This window comes from Phacochoerus africanus, chromosome 10 (assembly GCF_016906955.1).
Source record: "Phacochoerus africanus isolate WHEZ1 chromosome 10, ROS_Pafr_v1, whole genome shotgun sequence".
Classification (NCBI taxonomy): Eukaryota; Metazoa; Chordata; class Mammalia; order Artiodactyla; family Suidae; genus Phacochoerus; species Phacochoerus africanus.
The window spans coordinates 6,488,164-6,510,405 of NC_062553.1; the positions used below are offsets into that span (position 1 = coordinate 6,488,164).

A 22,242-nucleotide genomic window follows, 5' to 3' on the forward strand; every position below is an offset into this window, starting at 1 on the left:
AACCCATGTCCTCATGGATGCTAGTCGGGTTCTTAGCCTGCTGAGCCACCATGGGAATTCCGCATCTCCTCACGTTTCGGCCATCAAGTTTCTGCCCCAGTTCCCTATTCCAGCCAGACTATGGCCACCCTGATACAAAAGTCTTCAGGCTCCTGCTACCTTATCTCATCTCTACTCCCCTAAAAACAAAACCGTGCCAACTTATCAGACTAGAACGCTCGGATTACAGGGTGACTCAACTCAGGTAATAAGCCAAATTGATGAACTTCAGCAACTCACAGCTCTTCATTTTTTCTTGAGGGTTTGCCAGTATTCAACTCAGGTCTACTTCTCTTCTTTCTGACCCCCCTGGGTGCTGGGATGAAATAAAGGAATGAGTCCCCTCTGCAAACATCCTCACAATCCTTCTTCCCAACTAGGTGTGGTGTTGGATGTCTATGATCCACTGTATTTGGACAGATGGCCCAGCAGGCTTGTGGGCTACCAGGGAACTCTCCCACCCAAGCCCCAGCCCGAGAGAGCCTACACATGGCGGGCAGGTCGTTCTCTGATGACACTGACCACAGTACGAAAACTGCCACTGCTGCCCAAACCAGCATCTCTTGTGAACTTAAGCCAAAGCAAAACAGAACAGTAACTGGCCTCACTTCAGGGCACGCTTGGTTTACCAGCAGTGCACCCAATTCAATTTACACCCTCGTGGAATTCAAAGCACCAGGGCTGTGCAGAAAGATGCCTTTATGTGGTTCAGAAATGCATCACCCAAGACAGGTGGTGGGATTCATAACCAATGTGCTTAACATGTGAAATGAAAGGACAGAGAGAATTTTATAGTTGCTTTATTTAACAAAATTTACGCCAACGTCTCTATCTATATACATACGTGTTTCAAAATCAGAGCAGCAGACACACAAACTGTTCACGCAGGACTTAGAATAATGCTTCTAACATTATGCAGTGTTTTCTGCTCATACTGACATTTACAGATTCAGAAATGATTCCCAAGGCTGAGCAGCATCACATCTTCATTTTCTGGGATGGCTAGTACAGTGTGTCCTAAAGAAAGAGGGATGGAACTTCTGAGGGTGAAAACGTTGTGTTTGGATTAGTTCACCAAAGAGCACTGGGCCTGTAAGAGGGGCTCCCGAAATGCTGTGGCCTGGGGATACAAATCTGAGTGAAACAGAATCCGAGTCTACCGTAAAAAGATTGTTCACGCCGCCATACCGTAAGTATAACAAGATCGCCTCATTTCGGAGCCCCCAGAGGAAGAAAATCTACTTCAGAAAGTAAGTTAAAACGGATGTGAATAGTAAGTACTCTGAATTTGGGCAGAGGTCCTCCAAATCAAGAAGGCGTACAGATACTCAGGTCGGGTCTGCCCCCACCTCCTCCCGTCTGGTTAGGGACGATGTGTTCGTTTCCTGACAGTAACCCACATGACACGCTCCTTTCTGAAGGTCTTTATGGATACAGGGAAGACGGCCATTTTTTGCCTTCTCATGTGTTACAATTTCCAGGCGCCCTCAATTTCTTACAAAGTACTGTGGGTCTGAAGATCTCCAAAAGCTCAGGTCCACAGCCTGTTCACGACATGTAGCTCTGCACAAGGACATAAGCCGAGTTTTGGGTAATACTTCAAAAGAGTTGCTGCTGCTGCAAAGTGTAAATACGTCACTGGACACTCAACGCCGACCTGACTCTCGGTCACCTTTCCCGGCCCGACGGGAAAGCTGCTGCTGCGCAGTGAGGTAGAGAAGGAGAAGGAGAAAGCGTAAACCTCAGCCCTTCCTCCTCCTCTCATCGGCTTAAGAGCCTTCTTTCATGCTGGGGCCGGGGGGGGGGGGGCAAGAGATCTAGGGACAGACCTCAAGAATGCCCTCCTTTCCGTCGTGAGGCCGGGCACACGGCCCATTTCCCCGCAGAGCCAACCAGAACTGCACGGGGACTAAGCACGGTACTGCGACAACCCGCAGGGGCTCCTGCTCCCACTTCCTCCCGTAAATCAGACCCCTCGCTTACTGTGCTTTCATTTTCTAAAAATGAGATCAGACCATTATAAAAACGTACTTCCAAAATAAATTATTTCTAGAGTATAAAAATGTTTTATATTTTTCCACCCACAATTACAATTTCATTATAAAATAGGAAATCAGAAAATTAGCTACTGTAGTTTTCATAGGGTAAAAAATATTTATATGTGTACACACACATACACATATAAAAAACCCCCAAGTTTTACATTTCCGTAAGGACTAACTAAACATCGTGACAGTGATGGGCTGAACAATACACAAGCCGTAGTGATGATCTGTAATGAGAACCAACTACACAGAATTACAAGCTGAAGAATCAGGATAATCTAAGACTTTCTCAAGTGGAAAAAAAAAAAAACAACGAAAAACCAGGAATTCTCCATCTGACTCCCCAACACAGCAGGGAAGCCCACGCGTGCCTTTTTCAGCTGCAACAACCCCCGGCTTCTTCCAGGGCACTCAGTTCTGAGGAAGCAGGCCTGACAAGGAGGAAAACACGAGAGGTGGGGCCGCCCCTGCTGGGTGGGCAGGTGAGGGCTAAGGTCCGGCCAGCCACCTGCCCGAGATGTCACCGCGGGGCAGAGCGCCTGCTTTCTCTACTGCACACAGAGGAGCGGCTCCCCAGGCGGGGTGTGCGGCAGGCAGGGAAGCCCGACAGAAGCTGAGATCAACTAGTGGCTGAAAACCAGGGACTGCCTTCCTCTAGCCTGAATGAAGAGGGTGGGAGGGCTGCATTTTGCTCACTCCTGCCTCTTTTTAGGATTCGCACAAGGGAACACTTTAAGGGGCCTCAAGCAAAGAAAAGGGACGGATGAGAGGGGAAGCTGTCATTCCACAGGAGGGAGCAGGACTCGACCTGGGGCCGAGTCTGTGATGCGCTGGGACGGAAGCGGGGTGAGCGGCCTCTACCGCGTCTGGGTTGAGTCCCATGTGGAAGCTGGCAGGTGCGCTAGAGCCACAGCTGCTTCGCAATCCTAGCCTGAACTGCCTCCCTGGACTTGACCATGTAGTCAGAAGCCTGTCCAGTCCATCTTAAACTGGCTACTTCCTTGGCTTTTGCGCGAGCGGTGGGGGCACATGGAGACAATTTTAGATATTTCCCCTCTGTGACCATTTTTTCTTTCCCTTTTTCCTTTTCTTTTTAGGCACCTTCCCTCCCCAACTGTCATAAATCAAGATACTTAAAAAGAAAGCAAAAGCTTGAAAATGTTCCTTTCTTCCCCTAACACCTGCTGTTGTAGTACATTCAGGCCGACCTTGGGACTCCTTCTTTAAAAGGGTCAATGAAAGCACAACCCCCTGTGCTACAGAGAGCATGGAGGAACACCGAAGGGTGGGTGAAGGATTTGTAAAAAACGGCCTCTTTTTATAATGAAATTTAAGATAACCAACAAAGTAGAAAATATTTCCATTATGTACCAAATATTCAAAAGATGAGTTATTGCCAAAAAGAAGTGGATGTGCTCACCAGGACATGGGTTTAATTCTCCAGGAGCATTTGGTTATATAAGGAGCATGTGTAAAACACTCTAAACCTGCCCCTCTGGATGGATTAGAAAAGATGTTTATCTACTCAGAAAAAGGGTGCTGGTCAAAGAAAAGTCTCAGCTCCCCACCGAAAATCTGCTCAGAGTTCCACTCCCCCCAGAGAAAGGCATGTCTGTCAACTTGTGCGTCGTCCTCAGGGGCTCAGACTCCTTCAGGGGCCTGGTCTCCAGGCTCAGGTTCAGCCGCTGGGCTGTCGACCTTCCCAGGAGGGACCTGCAGGCGGAAGCGTCCCCCGATCTCCCAGGCTGTGCTGCTCCTACAGAGTCAGGAAACAAAACCAAACCACCCAAACCAGAACACCCTAAAAGTAAGAAAAACAGTTTGCTTCAAAGACCGAGGTTTCCACTTATTTGCCCTTGGAGGAAAGGGCGTCCCAGCCTCTGGTGGCCTCTATCAGATGCCGCTGGCCGTGACTCATCCACTCCTCCTGGTCTTCGTAGAGCCGCCCACAGAACCAGCACTTAAATATGCACTGCGACGAGTCATCCGCAAGGAATCCACCACCTGGTAGTTGTTTTTATGAACCTTTTTGAGTTTCATCTTCAGCATCATCTGCCTCTTCACTTGATTGGCCTCCTCCGCGTTCTGGTAGGTCAGCCGCACGTGATGGCGCCTGATGCCTAACTGACACCTGGTCCTCTCCGACAGGACCACCTTGAGGACGTTGCCCTTGTACTTGTTGATGACCTTCATCACGTTGGACACTTCCGGGGAGTCAACATCAGGATGGTTTAGCACGATGACCGGCTGGTTCCGGCGGGGGCATTTAATCAGCTGGTCCGGTTTGGCTGCGATCAGCCGCAGCTGCCTGGCGACCTGAAAGATGGAAGGATCCTTGAAGTAGCGGCTGGGATCGGCCTGAATTTTGCTTTTCTTCTTGGATGAGTTTACGTGCTTGGGCTTACTTTTACTCACAGGAAGGCTTCTGGAAAACAGTCTCCCCTGCTTACTCACTTCGCCGCTCCCTGGGGTCCGTGCGGAGGTCCGGGTCTTCTAGGCGCGCTGCCACCGTCGGCGCTCTCTCGCCTTGGTTTAGGCCGGGGAGCGAGGTCCAGGCCGGGGCACGTGTCCGCCAGCACGCTCTCCCCCGGCAGCGCCCGTGACTCTGCGTCCGTCTGCTTCCCGGGGCGGAAGGGAACCGGTCTGGCCACGTGCGTCTCGCTGCCCGAGAGGCTGACGGGCGCTTCGCACGTGGCCTCAATGACGCGGGAGTCCTCGGAGGAATTGAGAAACCTCAACACGGCCCCTTTGGGGAGGAGCACGGGAGGAGCTCCCTGGGGCTTCCTGGCCCCCCTGCCTTCAGCTCTGCCACTGCCGCCTTCCACCACCTGCGGGTACACCTGCCGCGGGGCCGGCTGTCCGTCGCCGCCGGCACCGCCCTCGCCCTGAGGTCTGGGGACGGTCCCCGTGGGGAAGCCGGGGCCGGCGAATGACACGCTGATTTCCCGAATCCCGTCCGGGGCAGCTGCGGCGGCGCCCTTGGCCGCCTTCCCTACTGAACGACGGTGAGCGCCGCTGGCAGCGGGCGGCGAGGGCTTCCCGCAGGACTCAATCAGCTGCGCGATCTTTCGGCGCAGGAGCTCAATGGACTTTATTTTGGACGTCGAGCTGTTCCACTTCACACCCTCGGGGACGTTTCGGATCCAGAGCTCAGGGAAAACACCGATGAGATGACCGGGGCCGTCGAAGGGGTCCTGAGTCCTTTCGGGGTTTTTTAGTTCCAAGGGCTTCTCCCCCGGCTGTGGAGGTCGGAGCCGCTCTTCCCCCGTTATGTTTATGTGTAAATACTCACCTTTAGGCTGAGGGGAAACCGGGCCCACGTCGGAAACGGCCCTGGGGTCCTGGGCCTGGTTCTCCCTCGGCTTCCTGTTCGGGGGAACCATTTTTACAGGAATACTGATCGCGCCTCGAGCCTCCAAGTCATTCTTTCTTGCGGGCGGCAAGTCCTTTTCTCCAGAGAAGGAGATGGCCGCGGACGCCGCGGCCAGAGGGAACAGGTGCCGGGAGTCACCGCGCACCCTCCTCCCGGCGTCGGGGAACGACACGGCCGCTTTGTAGGGGAAGGCGCTCGCGGCAGCTCCGAGACCACTCAGGAGGCTGCTTCTGACGAGGGATGACGGAGAATGGCCTCTGAAGGCCGCGGACGGGAGAGCGGTTCTGTGCGGATACATGTACCTCCTTTTCTGCAACTCCTCGACGCCGCCGGGGTTCAGAAGCAACTCCCCGGCACCGTGCGTGCTGGAGTTCGACATGAAGAAATCATAAGACCGCACCCATTTCACATTTTTAAGCTGTTTCTGAACTGACGCGTGCAGCTCATCGATGCCTGCGAGTCTTCCAACTTCCCCCGCGACCGTCAGTGACTTGGTCTGGTCTCCTCCAGAAACCACCTCGTCGAGCTCCTTCGAGCCTTTCTCTCTAGCGGCACGCTGACAAGGCCCGCCGTCACCCCCACCGGCGTCAAGGCGACTGTTTTCCTCCAGAGGGAAGAGCTTCAGGACAAGCTGCTGCGTGCCGTTGACCACCTTCACGTCTATCAGCTGGGCCAGACAGTTGGCGGGGACCACCAGCTCCGCGGGCGCCACCACCGTCAGGGGCATCCCGGGCTGGACAGGCTCCTTGGCGGGGGACAGTACCTCCACCTCCACGCTCTTGTTCTCCAGCAGGCCCACGTCACTCGGCCCCGACGGGGTCGCTCTGTTCGGGACGCACACGACGTCTTTTTGGGGCTCCTTCGACTCGGGCAGCAACATGATGTTGTGGGTTCTGTCTTTGTGTGCGTGGAGGGAGAACCTTGAGAGCTGATCTGACAGCTTGTTCTGGAACGCAGTCCTCGGAGCGGGAGCTTTGAACAGCTCGGGGTGTGGCTTTGCCGTGCCGACCCTTTTTGGCTCCAGCTTGGTGACGGTTTTGGGCGGCCGCTTCCCACCCGCCTTCTCGTGGACTCTCTTCCTGTGCTTGACAATGTAATCGTTCCTAATAGCACCGTAGTCGCAATACTCACACTGATATGGGAAAATGCCCGTGTGTTTCACCAAGTGCCTCTGGAACTCCCCTTTCGTGTAGGAAATGTAGCTGCAGTGGGAACAAATGAATTTAATCTCTTCATGCTGAAGCGTGTGCTTTTTGTACTGCAGAGGGTCCTTCGTGGAAAAGCGGCATTTATCACAATAGTACTTGCCTGGCTTAAAATTCCTAACCTTGAATTTGTTACCGACAGAACTTGAGATGCTTTCCGTTCTATCTCCTACGAGAGCAGCACCGCGATTACTGTTCAAGAAATGGAACTGGGGAGGGGCTGCGCCGAGGCTGCACTTGAAACAAATGTATTTGTCCTCCTTCTGGCTCTGCCCAGCACCCTTCTTCAGCTCCTGAAGCGGGATCTCGTGCACACTCCTGCACTTGGCGCAGGTGGCAACAGTCACGGCCGCAGCCTCTGCCTCCGAGCCTTGGTACAAAACAGTCGGAGCGTCCTGTCCATCTGGTCGAGTTGCTCGATTAGCATTCGGCTGTTTGGGCGACATGGTCAAGGAGGTACGTCCGTCACTCACTTGGGGAGAGTACAACTGCTGTCCGATATCCTTCATCTTCTTTATCTGCATTTCTAAAAAGAGGCCACTGAAATCCAGGAAGGCGTCACATGACAAAATCCTTGGGCGCGTCCTTTAGCGCACCTGGCGGCTGGCAGAGAAGCAGCTGCATCCTAGGAACATATGTAACTATTTCATAAACCACCACGGGAGGTCATGACCCCCAAACAGGACTGTTTCCAATTGTCTGATTCTCCAGGCAACACTGAAAGGAAAAGAAGAAATCATAAAACATGATTAATACATGAACTTAAGGTGCAGCTAACCTATGTCCAAACTCACCCTATATTTTAATGACCTAGAGGATTTTATGCTAAATCTTGACCCAAATTCTTGAGACACATGTGGACAGTAATCCATAATTACAACAGAACTGGCAAATAACAAGCCTGAACTAAAAACATGTTCAAACTCAGCTTCCTGGAACTCGTGACTTTAAACCGACTGTAAAGAGAGATGTGCCAGGGGCAAGGCAGGCACAGCAGTCACTGGGAACAGCCCTTGGTGAGTGAAAGTTCTCTTTAAGTGTCACTGAGGCCATTCTAGCAACTTCCCAGTATAATCTTCTATTAGCCTCATGAACACCATGTACAGGAGGTCGTTATTTCAGTTTCTAAACACGACTACCTAGTCGGGGCTCCGGCTCAGGTGTCCACCTGTTGCTACATTACAGTTCATCGCTTGCTTGGACCCCAGCTCTCTCATGCTCCCCCTTCGCCGTCACCAGTGGCAAGAAGCCAGTGGCGCCCTGACGGTGTCAGCAGATCCGAACTCCTTCAACATCCCATTGAGCATCTACCACGCGCTCCAGGGCAGCGACCAAGAGCAAGTCCGTCCCTTCTCTCACGAGGGTACAGAGGGGAGACAGAGTCTGTATCTGCCAGGTGGATGGGGGAAAACAAAGCATAAAACAAGGCAAGGGAGAGAGGGGCCTAACTACACGATGAGGTCGTAGGGCTGGGGCTTCGGGGCCTGGAGAGTGAGAAAGGCCCCGGGAAGCCAGCGCTGGGGCAGAGAGCTGGGGCAGAGAGCAGAGGCGGCCTGGCAGAGAAGGCAAAGGTCCGTGGGAGGCGGGCCTGGAGCCAGCGCCTGAGCAACAGCATGGAGGCTGAGGCTGGAGGGCAGGGGGCAAGGCTGGGAGGGGGAGGGGAGATGGTAAATGGGGTGGGGGGGGGCGTCAAGGAAAGAGCTCCAATGCAGTCTCAAAAGGACATGGAGAGACCGCAGCAGGGCAGACCCTGGCGGGATCCTTCATATTCCAACCAGAGCCCCTGTGCTGCAGGCACAGGAGCCTGTGAGGGTGACAGGGTGGCAGCAGGGGGCACAGGGGAGAGAGGAGGGCGCCTCACACTAGAGCCTGTCTTCCAAAACAAGTACAGTCACAAGTGTGATGCGGTGACCGAGTTTTACCCTAAACAGTTCATCGTCTTTAAACACGCACTCTTTTTTCAGAGAGCACAGAACATGGAGCCAAACAAAACCATTCTAGTTTGGGATCTGCTAAAAGCCTTTCTTCATGCCCTGCAAAAAAACCCACTTTCAACCTTTTGAGCCTCCATTTTTTCATCTGGCAAGCAGAATTCAGGGCCCTTACCCAGCTTTTTCCACAGGGCTGCCACGCTGACTAAAACGCCAAAGACAACGAGACAGCACTTCCGAGAGTGGAAGGTGCTCCTCTGAGCGTCGGGAGGCACACGGAGGCCTCCGTGAGTGTTTGCTCAGTGGCGGGCAGCGGTCTGACCAGGAATTGGCACCTGCTAACGGGCCAAGAGCCACGGGAATTAGGTCGGAAGGGCTGATTTCGGGGAGCAGAAGTTCTCTGTGTAGGGTCGAGAGAAACAATTACTGCCTACTGGGATCTAGCATACAGCCTGCCTTTAAAGCATTTGGGGCAGCACCGTAAGAACAGCACACATTGATAACAAGCTCTTTTCCTATTTTGATTTTGCAAAAGACAGTTGCCCCCCCTTTCAAAAACAACTGCCAGTACACAATCAAGCATCCAGGGACAGTCAGACTGGCCCTCCCCTGAGTGTGTGTCATACTCACACACCAGGCTGGCCTGGGGGCTTGCAAGGGGCTATCTGCCCCCTTGATGTCCAGACACACACCTGGACAAGGGGACCGTGCACAGGACTGGACACGCGGATGCTGCAAACCACAAACCGACAGGCGTGGGCAAAGACAAGGACGTTCACTTTCCGCTGCCCTCCTGGTACAGCGAGTGGAGCTTCCAGAGGAGTCACTAGGAGAAGCCGATTCACTTTATCTTCCAGATTTGTAAACTGGCTTAGTGAAGGGAGACAAGTGACCCAACAACTTTTGCCACTTACTGAGTGGCTGCAAGCAAGCCACCCATTAGTACCCACTCACTCGTCTGTGTTCACCTAGACAACGCTGAGCCCTTGTTATCCGCTAAGACTTGTTATCAGCTAAGAATGCCACTACTGCCAACAGGCTCAAGCTGGCATTTCCATCCTGTTACAGGAAGCAATGGCTACAACCAGAGCCTGAGAAAAACCACTGGCCCAAGGGATGCAGAGGCTGACGAGGGGCTTTAAGGGGGTCTGGTCCAGAGGCTCCTGAATCTGGAGAAGCCACAGAATCGCAGCTACATACACTCTGGGCTTCATCCCAAAGCTTGTCAGTCCAAATCTCAGGGGGAGAGGGAAGAAGGAGAGACATTTGTGGTTTACAAGAGCACAATGTGCGATTCTGATGAAAAGCCAGAAATCACTGGTTGAAACTTCCAGCAACACTCCACTCCTTTCAAACATCTTCACCAGCTGGAGCTACAGTTTAATCCCCAATGGACCAGCCACCAATCTGCTCGTCTCTCATCTAGTCTCAATTTGTCCAAAAGATGTGTATCTCTGATATACCAGCCTCATAATTCTGAGAGAGAGAGAGAGACAAAGAAGAAGAAAAGGAAGAGGACAAGGAGAGGGAGGGAGGGAAAGAGAGAGGAGAGAAAAAGAGCAAAAGTGGGGGAGGAAAGAAAAGAAAGCACCTGACCCTCTGCCACACCCCGCTGACCACTCTTTCCACTAACACCTTACACGCGTATGCTAAGAAATTCTGCAATAAGCCATGTGACAAGCTATCTCTGAAGAAGCATCCAAACTAGGGCTCCATTTGTGCATTTTCAATTTTCCAGTACCATCCCCGGCTTCCGAGACTCTTAAAAAAAGAATCACAAAAGGCAGTTTTGAAATTTTTTTCTCCAAGTCTCTTAGCAAGAAGCAGAGAGCACCCTGGTAGAGGAGTCTCCAGAGAACTAACCAAGGAACTAATCAAGGCTGAGCAACGCAGAGAACTCCTGGCACTGCTTCTGCAAAACCATCTCGGCCGTTACTCTGAATTAAGAATCCACAGAAGGGAGTTCCCGTCATGGCTCAGTGGTTAACGAATCCCACTAGGAACCATGCGGTTTCGGGTTCAATCCCTGGCCTTGCTCAGTGGGTTAAGGATCTGGCATTGCCGTGAGCTGTGGTGTAGGTTGCAGACATGGCTCGGATCCCAAGTTGTTGTGTCTCTGGAGCAGGCCGGCGGCTGCAGCTCCGATTCGACCCCTAGCCTGGGAACCTCCATGTGCCATGGGTACAGCCCTAAAGGGACAAACAAACAAAAAGAATCCACAGAAGCAAGGGCCAACAAGAAGCGTGAGGCTGTGATGAGCAAATGCAGTTTAAGGGGGAGGCAAGACAGCTAGGCTGAGGCTCAATCATCTCACCCGTTCAAAAACGCCTTGACTTTGAAACCATTCTCAAATGTCCAGGTGACACAGATGTCAAGCTCTTCCACTGCAACTGGTGGCGCTAGACATGGGGGCAAAAGATCCCGAGTGCAGCAGCACCCCTAGACCGAGCTACATGGACTCACTGGAAGAAGCCAGACGGCTTTGATGATGGCACTGACACTTGGGCACTCCTGAGGCTGCACCAAGAACACCTGAGTAAGGGGCTCTGAAGGCCCGCTCCCTCCACGAAACTTTCCCCACAGGTTCACGTTCAGGAACAAGCACCTGTGAAGCTGGATCCGCTCGGCAGGTTACTGCCCAGCATGCCGATGACATAGGGTTACATAACATGCTGCAGGTAAAGGGCTGTGTGTGTGCACGCCAGACGCCGAGAGGACGCGCATCAATCACCACTGACACCTGGATGCAGGCTGACCTGCCTTCCAAACCCACCACACCTGTTACGAAACCTCTGCATTTGACCTTGAGGATTAGAAACAAACATATTTTAAAAGATCATTTAGGAGGGTTCCCCAAACACACCAAACAGTATTATTAATTTTGAACACAATAAATAAAATAGCTATTTATTGTTAAGTTGCCTGTTTTTTAAACAGCAAAAAGTGAGCTTTTTAATGCAGAATCGCCTACAGCATCTGACAGTGACTTCCACACACCAAAGAAGGGCACAGCGTGTGACAAATGTGCTTTCTCTCGTCTTCCTGAGCAAAAGCCTGGGGCAGCCTCTGCGGGTGGTGGGTTTTCCTACTGACTCTGAGCTCACCCGACCTGGTTTCTTAAAAATTTATTACTGGGACAGATGGAGAAAAATGTTGAATTTGTTAGAAACCAGTTCCGTGACATTGAGGGCTATAAAAACCATGAAGGTCGTGTAAGTCTTTGTTAAAAAGGAAGCATATGACTTCTAAATGCTGGAAACGTCAAGTGCGCAACAGAATTAGAAGAGCAATAAGCCACCAAAGAGTATTTAAAGCCAAAGATTCCCAAGTCAGATGAGAGGGTCCCAAGTCCTAGTCCCACCACTTCCGAGGGTCTGACCGGGGCAAACTGTGGGACCCTCATCCGTAAAACCGACAGTGACAGCCCTACCTCACAGGGCTGTCCCAAGGATTAGATGTGACTTTCACTACAAGTGCTTAGATAAGTTACCCCCACGGAACTGTTAAGAAATATGATTTTTCCTTGTTTATGAAGAAAACACAAGAAATGATGCCTATCCACTCATAAACAGTCAAAGGGGCTAAAATACAGGCTACTTTGCTGTCTGGCAATACACTGAATCTTATAATTTTAATTAGGGTTGCCTGGCTGTACAGTCGTTTACATAGCGCCTAGTTACTGACCTTCTCCTCTCCAGCCCAGATGAACTGTGAATTAGCCCTGTAGCAAATGCGTTCTGCGCCAGATGTTAGCATAGAAGGTAGGAAAGACAAACAGTGGCTAGGACACTCCACCATGTATGTGCATGCCACACAGTCATCATAGGACACTCCACCATGTATGTGCATGCTACATGGATTAACACAGGCTACTCCACCAGGTATGTGCACGCCACATGGTCATCACAGGATACTCAACCATGTAGTGAATGCTACACAGTCATCATAAGACATTCAACCACACACATGCTACATGGATCATCATACTTCCTTGTTCATGAGAGGCCCATCAAACTCAGTTAAGTTTTAATTGGCTATACCCTTTCTGGACAGAGAAGTGCACTTAGGAAGCTCTTCTGGAAATCCCTTCCTTGCGGCCTCTGCCAGCTCCATGGCTCGGGCAGGAACGAGCAGCTCTGCCCATGAGCACAGGGCGTGCAGTGGGCAGGTGTGCAGTTCAAACTCTGATTCTGTTCCTTACTTGCTGGGCCCTTGAGTAAGTGCTTTCTCTTATTGTCGGGCAAGGGAGCGGGCTTTACTATCATCACACCCAAAGGGCAATTAGGAGGGAACCAGAGTGAGGTGGGCAGAGCACGTGGCCCGGGGGGCACACACACTCCAACCTTATTCATCTGTCCTCCCGTCTGTTTGGTCGGAGCCAAGGCTCTGCCTAACAGACGCCTCCCAATAACCCAAATTTTGAAACATTCTATCCACAAGGGCATGTAAAGTGGTAACACTTGATCAGGGAAGCAATCCAACGCTGGGTATGTAAACTGCCAACATTTCCCCAGTAAGTTAGTGTGTAACAAGAAACCGGCGCCTCCCTCCGCAAGAACTTTTGCAGACAACTACAGAGAATCAGAATTGAACTGAATGGTAAATCGGTCTAAACATGGAAAAATATCAATGAAGCATTTTCTTTCGGCTGATCTACCTTGCACTTGAGACTAAACTGAAAAAGTACTTGCACATGTTGCTGAAAAGGTACACCTTTGGGACCTTAGATTTCCTTCTGAAACCCAGGGTATTGCTTGAAGTGCAGAACAAGGCCAGAAGGCTGCACAGGAGCCCCTGCTCGATTCCTCTGCTTTCTAGGTAGAAAGTGTGACACAGCAGGAAGAGAAACGACCTTGGGGTATCAGGAACAAGATCGGAAACCCAGGCTCTGGACTTGGTAGCTGCTCTTCTGGGTTCGATAACCTCTCTGAGCCTGGTGAGGACTCCTGACCCGCACAGCTGGGGTGAGGAAACGGTGTGTGCAGACAGCAAGGAGCCTGACACCTGGCAAACTATATGCTCTGTCGAGAAAGGAGTCAACATGTTTCTGTTTAAGAGTCCTTCAAACCGACAAGAGTCCAGTAACCTCAGAGCAGCAAAATCTTAGTTTAACAAACATGCCTCAGGAGACAAAGGTCTTTGGCTGAAGGGGTCCCCCCCAGGGGTCCCCCCCTCTCCCTGTCTACACAGGAGTTATCCTGGGCCAGACCCAATGCTGGTGAGCACATGAATTGAGAAACCAGCAGAAAACAAAGCAAGTTATTATATAGTTTGTTTTTTAACAGTTTAAGAGACAACATTTCTAAAGAAAGACTATGACTAGTGCTAAGGTTTTTAAGGTCTAAACTTAGAGTTCTACCTGTGGGAGGAACATGTTAAGAGGCAACTGTGTTCCTGCTAGTGTTTTAAAAAAGGTAAAAACAAGGTTAGTACTACAAGCGATCTTACAAAAATTCCTTTACTAAACACACCTAGTGACTTCAGGTCTAAAGGTGATAAAATGAACAAATATATTTCTGTACTACCCCCTGTTTTTTGCCCCTAAAATCAAAGTTTTGTTGAAGAAAGGGAATAAAAGTTTAATAAAGACTAAGAATTCTCTCTCACTAAACCAGTGATTCCTAAACTCGGTTGCATTAGGATAATCAACTTGTCATAACATGGCCAGGATGTTAAATGTATTTAAAGAGGTTCCTGGGATGTTTCTGTTACCCTCCTGCACCCCAAGTTTACCTGGGAGCTTCAAAAATAATGATGCCTGCCTGGGCCCCACTGTGTGTGTGTGTGTGTGTGTACTGGGGGCAGCCAGGGCGGGGGGGAGTAGGTGTGGGAGTTTTAAAAGCTTCCAAGGTGATTTTAACATGCAGGCAAGATTGAGAACCACTGGACATTACGGGGGAAGATATGCATACAGTGGAATGGTGACAGTCATATCAACACCTCTGTGCGATCTTTCATATGCCAGCCCACCCAGGGGTGCCCGGAGGTGGGGCAAGATCACTGCCTTCAACTGTAATGATGTCATCAGTCAGGTAGACTCTGGGTCTGACCCCGGCTTATTAGCCATTTGACCTTGGAAATTCATCACTGATGCTCTCTGTCAAGTGTGCAAGGACAGACAGTAACCACTGTGTAGACTCCTGGGAACTTAAATGTGCCTGGCACAGTGTGGGCACAATGAGCACAAACCAGGGCTGCGATCTTTAAGGAGTAAGTAAACAGATGGTTTCAGTAAGCCGGCAAATGCAAATGTGACCGGGACGCTTGGTGACTGGCTACGTTGTCAATCTTGGGGCACCGTGGCCCAAATTGGGTGGAAGGGGTATGTGAGGAGGTGGAATGCTAATTCTCTCCATGAGTCCTCAAAGTACACCCTCAATTACCTGCTTCTTCTCAGCTGTGGAGAAACTGGTCAAACTGTGGTCGTGGGGTTGCTCAATGGGGGTCTAAACTCAACTCCGCGTTTTCTGCTACCCTGCTGAACCGCAGTCTCGGTCAGCATCTGCTGCCTCTCGGGCACCGTTCTTACTTCCTGCCTGAAGCCATCGAGCTGCTGAGTGAGTCAAAAGCATGGCGTGTCCCATGGGTTCTTCCTTCTCTTCTCGGGCACCGAGTCCCATCCGACCTCAACCTCAGGCCCTGGCATAGGCGTCTACACGCAGAACCCTGGGAGGCAGCGACGCACTGCACGAAGGGCCCTGCAAAAGAAGCCAGACACTTGCGTTTAAGTTCTGGGCCCCATGCAGCCTTGGTTTTTCCAGGCACTTTCCTTTTAGAAAATAGCCCCCCGAGTGCTTCTCAAGCAAGGGAGCTTAAACTAGAATAGAAAAAAAAAAAGAGAAAGGAAAAAGGCTTCCCAGGACTCAGGCAAATGAATGAATCAAATGTGGTTTAAAATCCTTCCTGGGTGTTTCTGACGCCTCCTCACTGCCCAACCTACGAGAATGCCTGGATCAGATGGTGTCTAGCCACTTCCACGCCAAGGATGGATCCTGGAGACTGCAGTTGGCTGAGTCTGTACACATGAACAAAGAAAACGCAGTTGATGCCAGGCAGCTTGAGAACAATCGAGACAGGGAAAACCGCACTGGTGAGGACCCTGCTTTTATCACAGCCAACAGCGCAGGGCTTGGTCACAGAAGGCACTCAATAGGTACTGGCTGAATGAATGAGTCAATGAATGAAAGAAATGTCAGCCTCCCGGGCCACAATAATAGCAATGTTCTTTGTTCTTCATCTTCCTTGAAAACTGGCCCAGATCCCCTTACTTAAAAGCAAATAGACCAGGAAAGACAATGTGTTTTTTCTTTCTTTTTTTTTTTTTTAATGTGCTTTACTGGATTTTTAAAAATCTACATTAGTTTGGCATAATACATCAGGGAGGAGGCCCAATAAATAAAATAATGCCTTCCTTTGTTTTCAAAAATGCACTTGCCATGACTTTATCAGCACAAGGAAACTGGATACAAACAAGTGTTATTTTTTTAAGATGAAAAAATCTTTTTTCTTAAATGCATCCAAGCTTAAAGAAAACATTGATACAATTAAAAAAGCCAAACATGTGTATTCTGCATAAATGGACCATAGGACATTGGGATATAGGTCTTTAAACAACCATCTGCTAGGCCAATATCTCCTGCTGTGTACATACATTTTGGGCTGGAATGAACTTTGCATACCTGACTCAGAGATAAAGAAATGCATTCCTGTCCTCTCTCTCTCTCTCTCTCTGCTCTTCTACAGCAAAGCACTACATGCTTCTGGACACCACGGTTTTATCTCGGTAACTTCAATTCTAAGCTGAAGGGAGAATGTTTAAGGGTTCTAACATAACATCACAGTTTAGCTGTGTAGACATTTATTTCTCCTCCGGACACGGTGCTCAATATTTCACTTTATACTTTTTAATGTTAGGTTGATAAATTGCTCATCATCCCAGTTTTTAAAACCGGGGGTATTTTAACGCGATACACTGAATAACCAACGTACATAAAAGGACATCAGTGTTTTCTTTCACTCTCTCTTTTGGTTTTCCCTTTCCGATTAGGGCATTTTCTTTCTCTTGCACCCTGCGCTGTTTCCTGGCCTTCAGCTGCCCAACGACCCCAAGGCAACAAAATAAAAGGGCAGCTGGGGTGGGAATGGTCCCGCAAAAAGTAACATCAGCATTTAGAACCAGTCAAACCTTCATCATCCACCCTTCCCTTACCCCCTCCAGCAAAAGATGCACAGGTTCTCAATGGACAAGCCCATCCCTGAGCACATGCCCCAAAACTCCCAAGGAAAGACAATGCCAGACTGGTTTTCAAGTTTATTGTTGGCACACTCACATCGACGGTACACATCGTCCAAGGCGAGTCCACATCCCACAGCGCGCCTCCTAGAAAGGGAAGGCGCGGGTACAATGGGATTACATCCTTGTCTCCCGGGGGACGTCCGTGCCCCTTCGAGGGGTGGCAGGGCTTTCTTCTAACTACTGAAAGCCAAACCACGTCAACGCTGACCGCCGAGGCCCGCAGGAGGCTTTAAAAATGGCCTCCTGACGACACTTCCTGCTCCGAGCCGACCGGTAGGAACTCTCCCAGGAGATGCATCATTTAAAACGCTGGGGGCGGGCGGAGGAGGCCAGGCTCGGCGGCTCCACGCCAGCCGCCCCGCAGCCCGGACGCCGCCGCCCAGGGTCGCGACCCTGCGCGTTCGGGGCGAGCCTGCGGGGTCGCGGTGGCGGCACAAAGGCTGGCGAGCACAGGGCGCCGGACGCGCGCCCCCCGCCACCCCCGGCCCCCGGGGCTGTGCTCCCCGGCCCCTGCCCCAGCCCGGCCCGAGCCCCCGGCCCCCGCCGCCCCCGCCCCCGGCCCCGGCCCGCCGCCCCCTCCTCCCATCCCCGGCACGCCGCCCCCTTCTCCGCACCCAGCCCGGAGCCTGCGACCGCGTCCCGTCTGCCCCGGGGCCTCCTGCCACCACGTCGACCGGCGGCTCGGGCACGCGGGGCCGAGGCCCGCACCCCCCGGCCCCGGCTACCGGCGCCGGATGACCGCCCCGGTGCGGCCTCGTCGGGCGCGGCCCCGAGTCACCCCTCCGCACCCCCACTCCGCCCGCCTCGCGCCCGCGGCCCCGGCGCCCTCCTGCTCGCGCTCGCTCACTCACCCGGCGGGCCGGTCCAGGTCCCGGGAAGGGGCGTCTACACCGCCGGCCACAGGCCGCCGCCGCCGCCGCCGCGCCCGCTGTAGGTCCCTACTCCGGGGGCGGAGCCCGGCGTCGCCGCGCGTGCGCAGTGCGGCGTGGAGGCTCGGCCGGAGCGCGCCCGGCGCCCGAGGTCCCTAAGGCTGCTCCCGCCCCCGCCGGGTCTCCTCGCTGCGCGGAGCCGAGGACCCAGCCGAGCCCGGTCGTGGGCTTAGAGCTCGACCCAGCGCATCCACGTCCGCTGCTTGCAGTGTCCATGCTGAGCCTGCGTGTCCGCAAGCCCCGGGAGCCTCCCTGCATAAGGAGACGTCATTCTGCTTCAGTCGCTGGCCCAGCAGGCCGGTGGTGGGCCCCAGCTGTGTGCCCCTGCTGGGTCCAGGCGGCGGGGGCCCTGGCTTCTTTCCCCCATGGAGCTTAAAGTCCAGGAGCAGAAAAGGAGCGCTCAACATCCAAACTCTTTTGAAAGCAGCAGTGAAGGACACGGCCTTGGAGGCCCAGGTTCGAATCCCGACTTTCCTGACTCCTTTACAGCCTAGCTGCGGGACCTTGGGCGAGGAAGTCCCCTGACTTCTTGGAGTCTCAATATTTTCATGTCTAAAGGTGGGGAAGATCAGACTTGAAGCCCAGGGCCTCATTTATCACGTGGGTTGTTTCGAGGGCCAGATAAGACAGTGGCTGTGGGAGGGCCTGGAGATGGAGTGAGCTTACTTAATGCCAGTGTTTTCCCTGTTTCTTGGACTCCAGTCCTCTTTGGGGGGCAGGCGGTGGCGAGGGGGCAGCGTCACCGGGAGGCGAAGTCTCTCTGGGAATAGCAGCCGAAAAGATTATTTCAAAGTTCCAGTTCCGGAAGGAGCAAGGCTGGTTCCCGACACCTTCCTTTTGGAGGCCAGAGGTCAAGGTGCATGGACATTCGGCCAGCTGCAGGAAGGAGACGCAGGGTTGGGACAACACTTCAACATGGAAAACTGGAGTTCGGGAAGACCGTGCCAGCCCTCGGACCAGCAGCCGGCCAAAATGCCCACTACTGAAATAGCAAGAGCTGGGCAGAGAGAATGCCAACCCACAGATGGACCACAACGGCCGGTCTAACCCCTGCTGTGTGCTGCTGTGTTCATTGTTGATAAGGGAGCCCTCCTGGTCCTCTATCTCTCAGGCCATAGAGAAGCTAGTGGACCTCTTCACGGAAAAACACATTTATGTCTGGTTCACATCAGAGAGAATGGAGCAGAGAGTTCAAAGTCTCCCTCAACAGTTGGGGTGGGTTTGGGAAGGGCATTTAGAGTTTAAACTGGCTACTGCCTGGAAATCTCTGATGCCAAAAGGAGCCAAATTAGGAAAAACTGTTAATTCTAAGTATTTGAGAACTTTTCCTGCCATTTAGCCCAAACCATGAGTAACTTAAACTCATGCATTACAGTTCTCCCTTCCCTTATTCTTTTTTCTTTCTTTCTTTCTTTCTTTCTTTCTTTCTTTCTTTCTTTCTTTCTTTCCTTTCTTTCTTTCCTTTCTTTCTTTCCTTTCTTTCCTTTCTTTTCTGCCACACCCGTGGCATGCAGAAGTTCCAGGGCCAGGGCTCGACCCTGCAACGACCAGAGCCACAGCAGAGACAACCCTGGATCCTTAATGTGCTGAGCTACCAGGGAACTCCCAACAGTTCTGCCTTCTTGAGTCACTTAGAACTGATGAAAGACTACCTCCGGGTTTCCTGGAAATTTCTCTGGAGTTAGAGCTGGTTATACATCTCGGGCTCACACAGGCTATGAGCCAGCTCCCTAACTTGTCTGAACCTGGGTTTCTCCGGTAAAATTCCATGAGTAGGAGCTACCTCACAATCACTGAACCGGGAGAGAGAGGGTCAAGGCTTATTTATCCTCATCCCTGACAGATTTATATTCCTCAGGAGCCCAAATTCAGTCAGTGAGATCAAATGCGTTAAGGAGAGGGTCTGGAAACAGCCTGGAAAAGGGCCAAGTAGGGGTAGAAACCCTTGAAGTGTTGCCCCCTAAAAGTCTTTTGATACAGCAGAGTTTACCCGGAAATGTTATTTCTGGACAGTCAGGCAGCTCACATTTCCCACACTTAAGGCTGTCCATTTTGTCTTCCTCCTTAGCCTCCAGCTAGCTTTGCCTAAATCTGTGTTCTGTGGATCACCTTTGTTATAAAGTGTTATGCACCCTCTAAGGACAATAAAGCCCAGTGAATGTGAATAGGAATTCACACCTGTGAATGCCACCTTATTTGGAATTAGGGTCTTTGCAGAGGGGGGTTAAGGTGTGGTCATAACGTGGGTCATAATCCAATATGATTGGTGTATTTAAAAGAAGACGGAGAAGAGATTCGGCGAGAAGGCACAAGGAGAAGAGGACCACGTGAAGACGAGCCGAGTCTGGGATGCTGCCGTCACAAGGCAAGGAAGGCCTTGGGCTATCAGATGCTGAAACAAAGCAAGGAAGGATCTTCTGCTATAGATGTCATAGGGAGCATGGCCCTGCTGACTGCTAGCTTCCAGAACTGTGGTAGAAGAAATTTCTCTTTGCTCCAGCAGCCCAAAGAAACGAATTCAAGCTCCCAGATAGGACTGCTTAACATATAGGCGAGTGGAGGGAAGACATGTGAACAAGACCAGGCATTGAGTGTAAGGGCTGGGAACTGATGGTCATTCGTTTACTTATTCATTCAACAAACCTGTGTCGAGTGCCTATTTAGTGCAGGTGCAGGCTAGATCTGAGGTTAGAATGAAGAAGGCAGTCAGGCTCTGCTCTCATTTTGCTGGGGGTTATGGATCTCAAACAACTAATGGAATAGAATAAGTAATTAATACTAGGGAGTGCTCAAGGCTAGGGGGAAAATAAAACTGGGTAGGGTGATGGGGAGGGCGGTGCAAAGCAAGCAAAATGATCTGAAAGGGTCAATGAAGGGGACCCTGAAATTGAAATCTAAGTCATGCATTAGAAGAGTTTTATTCCGAGGGAAGACCGTGGACAAACACTCTGCGATGGGTATGGGTTGGCCATGTTTGAGGAAGAAGGAAAGGCAGTGTAGATTTAGATCATTCTAGGCACCCACAAACTTCATGGTCTTAGGGCCCCATTGATCAGATTCTGCCGTGGGGACTCTGGGGTTCAGAGGAAGGTACTAGACCCCTCTGTGCCTCAGAAAAGGGCCAGGTCCCTAACGGCCGGTCAGGAATTCGTGCTAATGTTTGGCGGGGGGTTGGGGTGTGGAGGAGCGGTGGTTGCCACCAAAGACATGTAAATCCCAGGCACTTCAAGGCCGTGGATAAACAGGAGCCCCATAAGCAGGGGACCCAAGAAGCTGCTTGGTTTTTGAACGTCGTGAAATATGTCAAAAAAATGTCTGGTTAAGGTTGAGCCTTAGTTTTAGTTTGCTCAGCTATGGAAGGGAAAAAGGCCCCCTTGCCCTGGGTCCCCAAGCCTTGATACTCAAATTCCAGCTTATCCTCCCAATCCTAGGGCCCAGAGAGTGGAGGCTGCAGAGTCGGAACGGCCGTCCCATTACTCATTTATATCAGCTGTGTGGCCTTGGGCAAGTGACTGCCGGTCTCTGAGACACTTTTCTCAACTGTAAGAAGGGAGTAACCTTTGGTGAAAGTTGTCAGGGAGGAAAAGGGCACCCGGGGTTATGCTAAGGCTCCAGACGCCCAGTTCCTCCCGGCGACACTGCCTACTTCTCCGGCGCTGCGGGCTCCGACACCCCTGCTCGGTCGCCTCCCGAGCCGCGGGACACTGCGCTGGGTCCGCCTAGTAGCCGCGAGCAGCGCATCGGGCATGCGCGGCCGGTAGAGCCCAGGGAGGCCGCCTGGACGTCGCCCCCGCCCGGCCCGCGAGCGCCGCGCGCTGCAGTACCGCGGGTGGCCTGTGGCGTCGCTGCGCGGCGGGCCCTGCGGCTCCGCCTGTGTAGAGCTCTACCCTGTGTCGGCGCCCGGCAGCCCGGCGCGCGCCAGGCCGTCGGGGCCGCCGCCCAGGCGCCGTTAGCCAGGGACCCGCCCTCCCTACGACCCGGCTTCTGCGACCATCACGCTGTTCTGCTTTGCTTTTGTTTCTTTTGTGTCGGGGGAGTCGGAGCGTCGGGGGCTGGACTCGCAGCGCAGGCGAGATCACTGAGGATACAGTGTAGCACTGGGCGTCCGCCTCTGTAGCGCTCCTGACCAATGTTTGCACCTTTTGCAACGTTTGCATTTAAACAAATGCAAATGTCGCCCGGGAAGATCCGGAAGGCTTTGGGGTTAAAAGCGTTCTCGTGGAGTTCACAGCCCCCTACTACTCTCACTTTGTTAGACTTGCAAATAAGTGTGCGCCGCCTCCTCCGGGCGGTAAGTCTCCCCTGGAGACGCGCGTCATGGATATTTTGCTTGTTGTTGAGGCGCCAGGATAATGCACAGTACCAGCTACAGGACAGGCCCGGCTTCCAACACTTAGCTGGTCCTAGGCCTGCGTTCCCTGTCT

At 52.1% G+C, this 22,242-nt stretch overlaps 1 protein-coding gene across 1 annotated transcript; it reads right to left on the reverse strand.

Moving 5' to 3' along the window:
* Window positions 1–823: 823 nt before the first annotated feature.
* On the reverse strand, window positions 824–17,840 carry ZNF518B (zinc finger protein 518B). The gene is given in 6 exon segments (XM_047798763.1): window positions 824–4,073; window positions 4,076–4,543; window positions 4,546–5,223; window positions 5,226–5,262; window positions 5,264–7,379; window positions 17,741–17,840. Coding segments are annotated over 5 exon segments (3,249 nt in total). The 5' UTR covers window positions 7,187–7,379; window positions 17,741–17,840; the 3' UTR covers window positions 824–3,930.
* Between the last annotated feature and the right edge of the window lie 4,402 nt (window positions 17,841–22,242).